General features: G+C 32.8%; 1 protein-coding gene across 1 annotated transcript; it reads left to right on the top strand.

The window, feature by feature from the left end:
* The first annotated feature begins 8967 nt into the window (after positions 1–8967).
* On the top strand, positions 8968–13979 carry LOC132627782 (adenine phosphoribosyltransferase 1-like). The gene is made up of 6 exons (XM_060343356.1): positions 8968–9323; positions 9400–9510; positions 11653–11745; positions 12774–12923; positions 13241–13299; positions 13644–13979. The coding sequence occupies exons 1-6, from the start codon at positions 8984–8986 to the stop codon at positions 13695–13697; spliced, it is 807 nt and encodes a 268-aa protein (XP_060199339.1). The 5' UTR covers positions 8968–8983; the 3' UTR covers positions 13698–13979.
* Positions 13980–13997: the final 18 nt, after the last annotated feature.

Genomic DNA, 13997 nt, shown 5'->3' with positions numbered 1-13997 from the left:
TAAGAAACTATGGCAAATAATGTCACCCGTGAAATTAATGATAATACCGATATGAGTGTTGTCATGGCTTCTCCCATTCCCATCATCTTGTCAGATGTTTATGGTGATGCAGATGCATTAATATGTCCACAATTTAGCCAAAGGATGATGCCAACATTCAGGTATGTAATAAGACATGGTTACAAGCCCAAAGCCAACAATAAAACCTTCATGAAAAATACAACTCGATGCAAGAGAATATTTGCGAGAAATGACAATCCGTAAAGTCAAAAATAAATTTGGCTAAAGCGAATGGTATAATTATTGCGGTCATTTCAAAAATAAATATTGAGGTCAATGTGAGAAACTGGGTGATAGACTCTAGTGCTACTAAGCACATTTGTGTAAATAAAAATAATTTTGTGTCATACACCTAAGTTGAGGAAGGAGAAGAATTTGTTTATCTTAGTGACTCAAGGACAACTCAAGTTCTTGGGAAAAGAAAATTTTTTCTCAAACTCACATCTGGTAAAATTCTAGCATTGAGTGATGTATTGCATGTTCCTAATATCTGAACTAATTTGATTTATGTGGGATTATTAGAAAAAGTTGGGGTGAAGGTATCTTTTGAAGAAAATGAAGTTGTGTTGACTAAAAATAAAACTTTGTTTGGCAAAGGATCTTGTAACCATGGCCTATTTGTGCTTAATATTTCTAATGGTATCAGTGAAAATGTATCTACTTCTGCTTATGTGGTTGAGTCTATTTCTTTGTGGCATGCTAGATTAGGACATGTTAATACCGCATATATAAAGAAGATGCAGTCACTGGGTTTAATAGCTGGTTTAGACTCAAATAATTTTGACAAGTGTGAAATATGTATTGAAGCCAAAATTACTAAAAAGTCTTGTTTTTAAGTAAATAGAGAAACTAAATTATTATTTTTTATTCACACTGATTTAGGTGATTTAAAGCAGACTATGACTAGAGGTGGTAAAAGATATTATGTGACTTTCATTGATGATTTCTCTAGATTTATTAAGTAGTACTTGCTTAGAAATAAAGATGATGCTTTTAATGCCTTTATTCCTTATAAAATGGAGGTTGAAAATCAGCTTAGTAGAAAAATCAAGAGAATTAGATCTAATAAAGGTGAAGAATATTTGTCCTTAAATGCTTTTTGTGAAAAAGAAGGTATTATTCATGAAATAACTCCGCCTTATTCACTTGAGTCTAATGGAGTAGCTGAAAGGAAAAATAGAACATTGAAGGAAATGATGAACTCCATGTTAGTTAGTTTTAATGCACCTGATAATTTATGGGGTGAAGCTATTTTATCTGCGTGTCATTTACAAAATAGAATTCTTCATAAAAGAACTGACAAAACTCCTTATGAATTGTGGAAAGGTTATAGACCTAATTTGAGTGTCTTGGTAAAGTTCTGCTTGAACCTAAAAAGAGAAAAATAGGTTCTAAAACTACTGACTGTATGCTTATTGCATATGCTGAACATAATGCTGGATACAGATTTCTTGTGTTGAAAAGTGATGTGCTTGATTGCAATACTATCATTAAGACAAAAAATGCTGAATTTTTTTAACCTATTTTTCCACTGTCTTATAAAATTTCTCATGCACTTGTTGAAAGAAATAATGAGATTACCTCTAATGAGGAACTGAGAAGGAGCAAAAGGCCTAGGAAAGAATATTTTTCAGATGGAAATGATTTTCAAACTTTTCTTGTCGATAATGAACCATCAAATTATTTTGAAGTTATATCTTCTTCTGAAGCTAAATTTTGGAAAGAGGCAATAAAAATGGAATGGATTCTATCATGAAAAATAATACATGGGTTTTGAATTATCTCCTGGTGCAAAACCTATTGGTAATAAATGAATTTTCAAAAAGACGCTTAATCCTGATGGCTCTATAGATAAATATAAATCTCGATTAGTAGGAAAAGGATTTTCTCAGAAACAAAATGTTGATTATGTTGATACATTTGTACCAGTAGCTAGAATTTCTTCTATTCGAGTTTTAATTGCCTTAGCATCAATTCATAAGCTTTTTATCCATTAAATGGATGTAAAAACAGCCTTTTTAAACGGTGATTTAGAAGAAGAGATTTATATGGTTCAACCTGAGGGATGTGAAGTTTCCGGACAAGAAAATAAAGTTTGTAAATTAATGAAATTACTTTATAGCTTTAAGCAAGCTCCTAAACAGTGGTACAATAAATTTGATCAAGTCTCATTCAGAGACGGTTTTTCTTCTGTTAAAGTGATAAATGTGTTTATACTAAAGTGGTCGAAAAAGATTATGTGATAATATGCTTATATGTTGATGACATGCTCATATTTGGTACAAATTTAAATATTGTAGAAAGTATCAAATTATTTTTGTCTACTAATTTTGATATGAAAGATCTGAGTGAAGTAAATATGATATTGGGAGTTAAAGTTGTAAGGAGTGATGATAATATATTGCTGTCACAAGAACATTATGTGGAGAGACTTCTTAAGAAGTTTGATTATTTTGAGGTGACACCTGTAGCTACTCCTTATGATGCTAACTCTCAATTGAAAAAGAATAACGGTGACCCAGTTGCTCAGATTATTGGGAGTCTGATTCATTTAATGAATTTTACAAAGGCTGATATAGCCTATGCTGTGTGTAGACCAAGTAAATATACTTATAATCCTAATCATGAGCATTGGTCTGCATTAATTAGACTGATGAAATAGTTGAGAGGAACCATGAATTATGATATCCTGTATAGTGAATTTCCTTCTACTTTAGAAAGGTATTGTGATGCATCCTGAATCTCTGATTCAGATGAGACAAAATCCACTAGTGGTTATGTGTTCACTTTTGATTTTTTTTTTGGGGGGGGGGGGGGGGGGGGGGGGTTGCAATATTGTGAAAATCAGCTCAGCAGACGATCATTGCTAGATCGATTATGGAGTCAGAGTTTGTAGCTATGGAGTTAGCTGGTTCTGAGGCTGAATGGCTAAGAAATTTCTTAGTGAATATCCCTTCAACGAAGGATGAGTTGCCTCATGTGTTTATGCATTATGATTGTCAAACGACAATACTATTGCAAAGAATAAATCTTATAATTGTAAGAGCAGACACATGAAATTGAGACATGATGCCGTTAAGCAGTTGCTGAGATATGGAATAATTTCCATTGATTATGTGAAGTCAGAAATGAATTTGGCCGATTCACTGCTAAACCTGTGGGAAGAAAATTAATTCTTCAAACCTCAAGAGAGATGGGGTTAAGGCCATATGATTGTCAATAGAGATGGTAATCTAGCCTATGTGATTGGAGATCCCATGAAGTAGGTTCATATGGGTAATAACAAGTCGATATGGGCTCTGCACACTTAAAGAGAGTGCTTAAACTGCTATTAATTGTGAGGATCAGTTATTAACTCTTAATGAATTCATAGTCCTTATGGATGGTGTATTTAAAGCATTGTACACTTGATAAATTCACCTATATGAAAGTGGAGTGGGGCCGCTCCTATGAGATGTTGGCCTAGTCTCTAGAGCTCTCATGAAAAACCAGGCACGCACATGGCCTAGGGTGCAAAACCGCTTTGAGCAGCAAAATTACGGAGTCGAAATGTGATTAATAAAGTCTCTGGCTTACAATAAGAATTATTGGTTCATAGAAATTTTATATTTCACCAGTAATTCTGTAAGTTAAATTTTATCGGTCTAAGTTTGATTCATAGCCCAAAAGACACCAAACCTACTGCATTTTAGACATGAAAATCCAGCAAGTTATACATTTTTTTCTTACAAATCTTTAAAATAGTGGGGGAATTGTTGTGATATTTTAAAGATTTGGCCTCATAGACAACAAGTGTCATGTCAATAATTTTGACACATAGACAACAAGTGTCATGCCAATAATGTATGGTGGCATTTCCATTGACGAGTGTCAAAGACACTAGTCATTTTCTCAACACTTGAAATTCACTATAAATAGCCCCTCCAATAGCTTCAACCGTATACACCCCAGCATTTTCTCTTCAAGTATTTGTAACCAATATTAATCTACTTTCTCATATTTCTTTGTTCAAATTTTTTAAGAAATATTTTTCTCTGTTGTCTAACTTGTTGGTATTTATTTATTTTTGCTGATTCATATATCTTTTAATAAAATTAGAGAAGGACTTGTTTATTTTTGGAGAAGTATTTCACATTGTTGAAATAATTTTTTAGGGCAGTGTCTAGCACGATTCAAGTCATATTTATTAAATATATTATCGTAGTACTATTTATTTTCAAGTGTTGTTATTTTACTTTGCTACAATAATACTATTTATTAATATTATACTGATTTTATTTTGTGATTTTCCCACCAAAACCAACTTGATCAGCTTTGCCAGGTGAGGTCTACCTTTTGTTATGTATGGTAGGAGGGATAGAATGAGATGGGATTATTAGTTTCATCGATAGAAATTATCCCATGTTTAATTAGTGAGATAACTCTTTTGGTGTCTCATCCAATATCGTTTATGGGGATAAAAGGCGGGATAAGTTATCCCATACGAAGGGTGTGATAAGTTATCCCCCAATTCCATTTATGTGGAATAATTTATCCCGCTTACTCAGGAGTGGATCTAGAGCTCGATGAGGGCGTTCAACGCCCTCGATAAAAAATTATACTATATGTATAATGTATTTTTGTGTTTTTTTATGTATATATATAAATTTTGAATATTCTAAACAAGAGTAAAGGTTGATTTATTGATTCAGAGGGTTCAAAATTTATCTTAACGTTTCAAGTTCAAATCTCAGACATTCGGATCCCTCAGTGAAAATTCTATATTCGTCATTGAATGTGTAGCCATTCCATCAACCTCAACCAAATCGTCCAGTGTGCGTACACTCTGCAAATAAATGATCTCTGGCACTCTGTTTATAGATAGCTTATTTCAATAATTAAGTCGACCTTAATTTATCCATACAACACTAGGTATCGTTCATCATCTTTTATTTCCAATTTTAGCGAAACCGCTATTTTTCAGCTTATAATCAATTAACAAAGGATGTAAATATTAATACTTGCGCTACTGTACACCATAGAAAACTCATAATTTTTGTGAGTTTTTAAAAAGACAAATTGTATAATTATTTTACTCCATAAATAATCACTGTACAGCGGAAGCGAGTAAGAACCTGTTTGGATGGGATTAAAAAAAGCAGCTCATAAGCTGAAAACAGATTATACATAAAAAATAAAAAAATTGGTGTAGTTCAATTTTTTTTTTTTTTGGCTTATAAGCTATTTTCAGCTTATAAGCTGCTTTAGATAAGTTAAGCCAAACAAACCTAATTAATTTTTTGAGCTTATTTTAAGCACAAAATGACTTTAAGCTGATCAACCAAACACTCAAAAAAACTGAAAACAGCTTATAGGCAACTTATAAGCCAATCCAAACGGGCACTAAGATTTAAAACAATAGTTTTCATTTGAAAAGTGTACTCCCCTTTCCACCAAACACATGTCGTTCCACCAAACACTAAAGGTAGCTTTTCTATTAGTATTGACTTTTATTTTTGAGTCGCTTTTACTAGCATTTAAGTTTCTTAGATTATGTGATCTAAATTCAAGGCGTGAAACGTACTGCGTACAGTAACTTCAACAGGAAAAAGAATTAAAGAAAGTGTTTTATTCACATGACAATTTTGGAAAAAGAATTATTCCGTAATAACCAATTACTAACACATCTTAGATTTTGATTCTTTCCCACCAAATCTTAAATCTCAAATCTCAAAAGCTTGCTTTCTTAGCTGTGAAAAATCTGTAATTTTATAGTTTATGATTTTAAATATCACTTCATACAAAAGTTGTTATTGTTATTACTTAACAAGTTCAAATAACTCTCACAAAAAAGACAATATATTGGTAAAGATATTACAATTTTAAAAGATGTTGTCTTTGGTTAGAAAAATATACCTCAGCGGTCAAGGCTATTTAGTTAAACTGCTAAATCATGTTATCCATTTAAAAAGAAATAAATATTTGAAATTATATCAAGCATTAAATTATGATTCTAATATAATGGTTTCATCTTTTATCTCAAGATTTAAGTAATACTTATATTGATAGCGTAATTCTTTTTATATTATCAATATAGTTTAATTTGCTATAATGACTTAGTTAATATTTATAACTTTATCGGTTAATTTATTATTAAAATTTACATATAATATTTCATAAATAATCTAATTATATAATATTGAACTTAAATTCTTTTAGTCAACGATGTCATCATTTTTACCCTTTATCAGCACCATCCCATCGCAAATGACGAAGTTACCCTTCATTTATCAGATCCCACCAACCAGTCCGTACTTAAAACATCGTCCCCTTTAGCCCTTTGCAAAATAGGTGAAAATCATTTCCAACCCTTAAACTTTACTTTAAAAATCAAACTTTCCTTTAACTATAAATAATAAAGATTCTTCTCCTCTTTATTATATGTAATGTCTATTTTACCCTTGACATTTTTAATCCCCCATCTATATAATATCTTTTTATATTATATAAAATTTATTTTCTTAAACTAGATATTTATAGATTTTTATTAAATTCATATTATAAGTAGAATATTTTATGAATTTATCACAAAATCTAAATGTTACTTTTTATTAGAATCTTCTAAATTTCATTATAATCTTGCATATTCTTCATGATTTATCTTTATGGGTTTTATTAACTTTATTCCTCTATTTCCCATTACTTCTACTACATCATCTACGTTTATTTTGAATTTAGTATTACTATCATTTGCCATATATATATATATATATATATATATATATATATATATATATATATAAAAGTTTCACTTCTCTCTTATTCTCTATTGTCAATATATAAAAGAGTTTTGGAAGTCATTAATGGAATATTTTAAAATTCATATATAATATAAATAGATAATCTTTTAGGATAATTTTATAGAATATACCTCTATTTTTATTAATTATTTTGTATTACCTACATTAAAATATATTTATAAAGTTATTATCACCTGTTATATTTACGTATATAAATAAATATTAGAGTTTTGATTATTATTAATAATAAAAATTATTCTTCTCATATATGTCATTATAGATCAGTATTAAGTTATATACTCAACTAGCATTTCTCACTTTTCTTTGTCCGTCTCGAAAATGATATTATTTTTTATAGAAATTTTGTTACAAGGATTAAAGAGATAAAGAATCACCATTTTAAAGAAGTAAAAGAAAAAAAGACAAATTGATAATGTAAGGGTATAATAGGAATCTAAAAAAAAAGTCAATTAAGATAGGGGCGGGAGGGCGGGGGAGGGATGATTAGTGTTCAAAGTTGAGAAGGAGTTTGATTTTTAAAGTAAGTTGGGATTTTCACCTTTGTAAAACCCTACATACTATGGAGTCACTGACCCAAAACATTGCTCTCAAATTCACCAGGGCCAATTTTGTCACAGAAAAAATCACAAACGGATATTATCAGAATTTGTATAAGTTATTTGATTATATAGATAAGTTTATACTTTTATAAGTATGTATTTAATTTACACTCTTTTAGCCAACGATGTCATCATTTCCCCCTTTTATGTGCACCACTTGTGAGGATAAGGGAAACATTAGTAATTGCCCCCAAAATACAAAATATTTATCCGTTCATGTTTCCTCTCAAACTATTTTCGTTTCTACCATCACCAGCTGAAAGTATTTGTTCGGCATACCCCTCGGCCAAATCTCTTTCTCTTCGTGATAATATCACAGTATATTTAGATATCGCAATGGTATTATGGAGGACTAAAAGGAGGACTGAAACAGTCATCCATGATACCATTTCATTATATTTATATACCACGATGGTATCATGATCCTGAGGAGCATCTCATTGAAGGACTGAAGCAGTCCTTCATGATATCATCACAATTTATGTATATAAGACGATGGTATCATAGAGGAGTGTTTCATTGAAGGACTGAAGCAGTTCTTCATGATAATATCGTCTCAGTATTTATGTACCATGATGGTATCATAGAGGACTAAGAGAAGAACTGAAGCATCTTTTATGATACTATCTCAGTATATTTATATACCATTTTAATATCATAACTGGGCGTAAATGTTTTTAATTTTTTCTTGGGGGAAAAAAATAATGGGGCTATCAGCGGGTAATTATTTTGTTTGAGAGGCATCCGTGATCCCCCAGATAACCCGTGCTGCGCACGAGCCCAATAATACTATGCTAATTGATAAGTATTGATTATAGAATGGCTTTGAACTCTTGTTTTATATATTGAAATTTATCGGTCAGCTACAGTAAGATTCCATTTAGCCCAATCACATTACTCCGTTTTAGTCAAATTTACCAAAATAGCCTCGAAAATAACAGGCACCCATGTTGACCTGCTGGCTGCTTATCCCCATTTATTAGATAGTAGAATTCCATCACAAAATGATGAAATTACCCAGTACTTTAAATATACCATGAGGGTATCATGGAGGATTAAGAGCAGGATTAAAGCATCTTTCATGATACCATCTCAATATATTTATATATTATTTTGGTATCATAATTGGGGGTAAATGTTTTTAATTTTTTCTTGGGATACAAAAATAATGAGAGTATGAACGGGTAATTTTTTTTATTTGAGAGGGCATCCATGACCTTTTCCTGAGGATAATCCGTGCTGCGCAGGGGCCCAATAATACTATACTAATTGCTAAGTATTGATTACAGTAAAACTTTGAACTATTATTTTATATATTGGTAATCTACAGTAAGATTCCATGTTAGCCCAATCACATTACTTCATTTTAGTCAAATTTACCAAAATAGCCTCGGAAATAACAGGCAGCCATGTTGACCTGGTGGCTCACAAAATGACGAAATTGCCGTTTACTTATCACTTCCCACCAACCATGTGATACGTTAATTTAAACATTCCTGTCCCCTTTGCAAAACCCTACACACTATGGAGTCACTAACTCAAAACGTTGCTCTCAAATTACCCAGGGCCAATTTTGTCCCAGAAAAATTTACAAACAGATATTATTATCATAGGGACAATTTAGTCCAAATAAAATCACCTACCACCACCACTATGACCACCCTAACCACTAGAAATACTCGTGTTTTTTTACCTATCTCTGTATCAAATAGAGTTGACGCAACCGGACCCGGTAAAGAACCCGATTCGAAAACGACCCGGATCCGAGATCCAGTTAGCAAAACAGATATGGCGTCTCATGATGATGAACGTATTGCTCGGATTTCTTCTGCAATTCGGGTCATACCCGATTTTCCTAAACCCGGTACCCATTTATTCTTTCAATGTTTTTTAGTTGTAAAAAATGTTTTTGTTAAAGAAGTGGTGATTTTTGTTTGCAGGAATTATGTTTCAGGATATAACAACTTTGCTACTTGATACTAAGGCGTTTAAGGATACTATTGATTTGTTTGTTGAGAGATACAAGGACAAAAACATCAGTGTCGTTGCAGGTTATTTCTTGTTTTTTTTTTTTTGCCCTTTAATGTTTTGTGCTTTTATTTAAGAAATGAAGTATATCTGTTAAGAATTTAAAATATGGGTTTGAAGTTTGTAGGATAAAAGATTTCAAGATTTAGAAGCTGAGACCTGCTGAGATTTTAGGTTGCCAGGTTCTCTATTATCAGCTTTTTTGTAGCTAATAAAAAAAAAAAAAAAGGTTCAAACTTTGTTTTAAAATTTAGGCTAGCTTTTTTATAAAAGGAAAATGTTGCTTTCTATAGTTAGATTTATGATAAGTGGAGCATCTAACCCAACTAAACTATAAGCCCTTTTGGAAGCACTTAACACAATGTAGGTCAATATACTGCAAGCTTTAGATCTGTAATTTTTTTTCTTTTTAAAAAAGAGCTTCAGTTGTGACCGATACTTTGTCCTTTTTGTTCTTTATCAAACTATCATACCTAGTTTTGCGAGTTATAGTAGCACGAAGGTTTTGTTTGCTTATAATATTTTGGGGTTTGGGAGCACTATCTCTGCAAGACGCAAGTAACACTGACCAAGAGTAACCAACCTTTTCAACTCTCCAATATTTTCATGTGCAATTATTAAATGAAAAATGCAAATGTAATATGATGGATATGGGATGAACCTTAACCGTTGTTATGTGGTCAAGTGTGGATGCTCAAGAACTTGTTCTCCAATGTTATAGATGAACATGTTAATATGTTTTAAGTATCTTCATGAAACAACATGCACTAAAGAATGGTAGCCTTTAATGGAATAGGGATTATGATACATAGTAAATCTAAAATGTGCATAGATGTGTGGAAATGTCATTTCTATCTGCCAAAAAGGATCAAGGTAGACCATGTTGGCAAATATAGATGAGTTGATTTTTACTAGAAATTCTCACATTCCTCCTATAGAGAATACTCTTTTACTTCACATGCCTAGAAGAAGTTAAAATAAAATATCTTCCATTACAAATTTGGGTAAAAAATACCCCTCCTGTCATTAAAGTTTTCAAATATACCCCTATCTTAATTGAAATCTCCAACATAACCCGATTTTATTTCATTTTTAAACCCGCTCCATTTAAACCCGACCCAACTAAATAAAAAACGCATATGGGTTACCCGCTCCTGTGCCTAGTGGTTCCAGATGTAGGACTTGGAACAAGTTGGTCGCATATGGGTTTTCTATATAGTTGGGTAGGGATTAAATGAGCGGGTTTAAAAATTAAATCGGATTATTTTGGGGGATTTGGAGATTTCTGTTAAGACAAGGGTATATTTGGAAACTTTAATGATGGGAGGGGTATTTTTGACCAAAATTTGTAATGGAGGATATTTTTAGCTCTTTTCCTAAAGTAGAGGGGCATTTTTGACCCTTTTCCCTAAAATATAATAACATGTGCTTCCAACTGTGGGTCCATGCTTCATCAATGTAGAATTTTTGAGTTCATATGTATCTATCAGTGAAGAAATTATACTCCCTCTGTCCCAAAATAAGGGTCACCTTAGGAATTTAAGACAAAAATTGGCAAGTCTTTCCAACTATGCCCTTAGTACTAAAGAAGTACTCCTCTTTAATATTGCCCAACTCTAAAAAGATATCTAATAAAAAGGGGTAGTTTAGTAAACTCCACATTGTATTTATTGATTTCTTAATGGGCATGTGTTTTGCTAAGGTGACACTTATTTTGGGATGGGGGGAGTAGAATTTTTGAGTTCAGATATATTCATCGGTGAAGAGATTACAGAAGTTTTTGAGTTCATACATATAGATGTAAAAAGTACGAGAGAAGGAAATATAGAGCTCAAATTTTCATTATAGTTAGGTTCAAGAAAATATAACAGAAAACGAACTCATCTTCCCTCTTAGTTGTTGCTTTCTTGTTGTGAAGGAGATACACTTCTAAGTTCTAGACCCCAAATTCATTGGAAGTCCAGAGAGTTTATATTGTGCATCAATGTCGTACACACCCAGCAGAATGTTAGTGCTTATTTATTTATTTGTTTAAAAATTGTGCCATTTCTTGTTCTGATGCTCCTTTTTAGCCTGTTTGACTCTAAATATTGGTCTCATAGATGTAATCATGACATTTGTTCTGGAGATATTAACTTTGAGCATATGGCAATGGTTTACTTCAGGTATTGAAGCAAGAGGTTTTATCTTTGGTCCTCCTATTGCATTGGCTATTGGAGCAAAATTTGTCCCAATGAGGAAACCCAAGAAGTTGCCTGGTAAGCTTTATCGCTATTTTTCTGCCTTTCCATCTCATTGGAAAGTTGTATTTTTCTCAGAAATGAATTAGAATCTGACAGGTCAATAGGAAGACAACCTTGCTAGCACAACTATTTTTCTTGCATGTGCTGGCAAGTGGGAGCGGGGAAGGAAGAGAATGTAATCACAGGGAGAAACATTGATACAAGCTTATCTGGTATCAAAAGAAAAAGAAGCGAGGGACATTTCGAGCAAAACTTGAAACAGGGTCTAATGCAATGTAGCTGAGTTCCATGGGAAATTCAAAAATATTAAAGCCTAAGATAAATATAAAAGGAACAAGTATGTCCAGTATCCCTTTCAAAGTAAATCATTGTGTGCTAGGTGCATTTGTTGCATGTTTAAAGCGTATATACTCATTGTCAGTTTCCAACCTGGGAAATTCTTAGTTTACATCTTTCTTTTCCTGTCAAGCGTTCAGTTTCTTTAGGAAGTTATATTATCATGTGTTAATTTAGTAATGTAAGTTTTCTTTTGTTGTATACAGAAAACTCCTTATTATATAGATGATTAGGTGGAGTTTGTAGAGAATCATATTGTGTAGATTCTTTACTTTTTGGTATGCACCTTCCATACCGCCAGTTTGGCCATGTTTATGAATGAAAGTACATTTATTTGATCCAAAAAACTTAGTAATGTTAGTGGTACTGGTGACTAGTGACGAACCCAAAAATCACAAGATAAGCTTTGAACTGGCAATGTGGGATGCAACTTAATAATGGTGAATGCGCTGTCAATTTCAAACTTTCAAGAATCAGGTCGGGACTCTTGATTAGATAAATTGATTAGAACCATTTCCTAAACAATTGGGCCTTATATGCCCATGTGCTGGTATGATGGTCAAAACCGAAAACTGATAAGTCCCATTGTTTATTGCCTCACCTCCATGATTCATGAGGAAACTTGATGATAATTTATGAATGTTAGTAGTTCTTTTGGCATTCACCATCACAAGCTTTTCATTCTGCTGCTTTTCCCATTTTATCAGGGGAGGTTATCTCCGAAGAGTACTCCTTGGAGTATGGAACAGACAAGATGGAGATGCATGTTGGTGCCGTGCAAGCCGGTGAACGTGCACTTGTGGTAGATGATCTTATTGCTACTGGAGGCACCCTAAGTGCTGCGATTAGGCTTCTAGGTACTTTACCTATAGTCAGTTCTATTCTTCTGAAATAGAAATTACTAGTGGGTTGAAAAGACCATTCACTGTTATCCAGTTCTTTATATTCTCCTTAACTTGACTTTCCTGACATCAGACACACGGTGAGTAAGATCAGAAGCTAGTTACCGAGAGAGAGAGCAACCATTTCTTTATTTGAGATATTTGACCACGTCTTTCTCTTCGAGCTATTTGAAAAGACAACACAATCTTTTGGAACTTCCTGAACATTGTGTGAGTTGCGACATTGAAGTTTCAATTTTATTAAATTTGTTTATCTTGCTTTTTCTTCACAGAGCGTGTTGGAGTTGAGGTGTTCGAGTGTGCATGTCTTATTGAGTTGCCAGAATTGAAGGTATGCCAGCATTTCTATTGTTGATGATATAATCAGCTAATATTTCTTGAGTTTCACACCCCACTGCTGTGAGCACATATTGTAAACAGTCTGTTGGGCTTGTGAGTGTATATCTTCTATTTATCTTTGACTAAAGCTAAATCTTCTCTTTCAAATTATTTTCATTCCTGTTCATTATTTTAAAAAAAATAAAAAAATCCTGTAGCAAGATGACTGAGCTACTAGTGGTCGATATAATTTTCTGCCCCAACTTATGTTATTCCTGTTCCAATATGTTATGCTAGTGCCTTCTGCCCCACCCCACACTCATTAACACTTTTCTGTTTACATCTTTTCAAATTCAGGGCCGTGACCGTATAGGAGATAAGCCATTGTTTGTTCTTGTGAGCTCAGCCTGATCTTCAATTAGGAAAAGATCTGGACAGAGATCTTAATACCTTTCTCGGCCTTTTGGCTAAGATCAAGTGTGAGCTTCATTAAAGTGGAATTGTATCGGAGTGACGTTTTGAATTTGGAGAGAAATCTCATTTTTATGACAGCCATTGCCAATTCTGGCGTTAATGTGTGGATTGAAATAAGGCCCTTGTTAGGTACCTTGAATTAGCGATTCTAAGAGATTTGCTCTCGATGAATTAAAGTCCAATTTCTATTGTTATAATATTTGCTCCTCTTTTATTCTCTTTCTGCTACTTCTCTCT

This window comes from Lycium barbarum, chromosome 2, assembly GCF_019175385.1.
Source record: "Lycium barbarum isolate Lr01 chromosome 2, ASM1917538v2, whole genome shotgun sequence".
In the NCBI taxonomy this organism is placed as follows: Eukaryota; Viridiplantae; Streptophyta; class Magnoliopsida; order Solanales; family Solanaceae; genus Lycium; species Lycium barbarum.
This window is presented reverse-complemented; position numbering and strand designations above follow the sequence as displayed.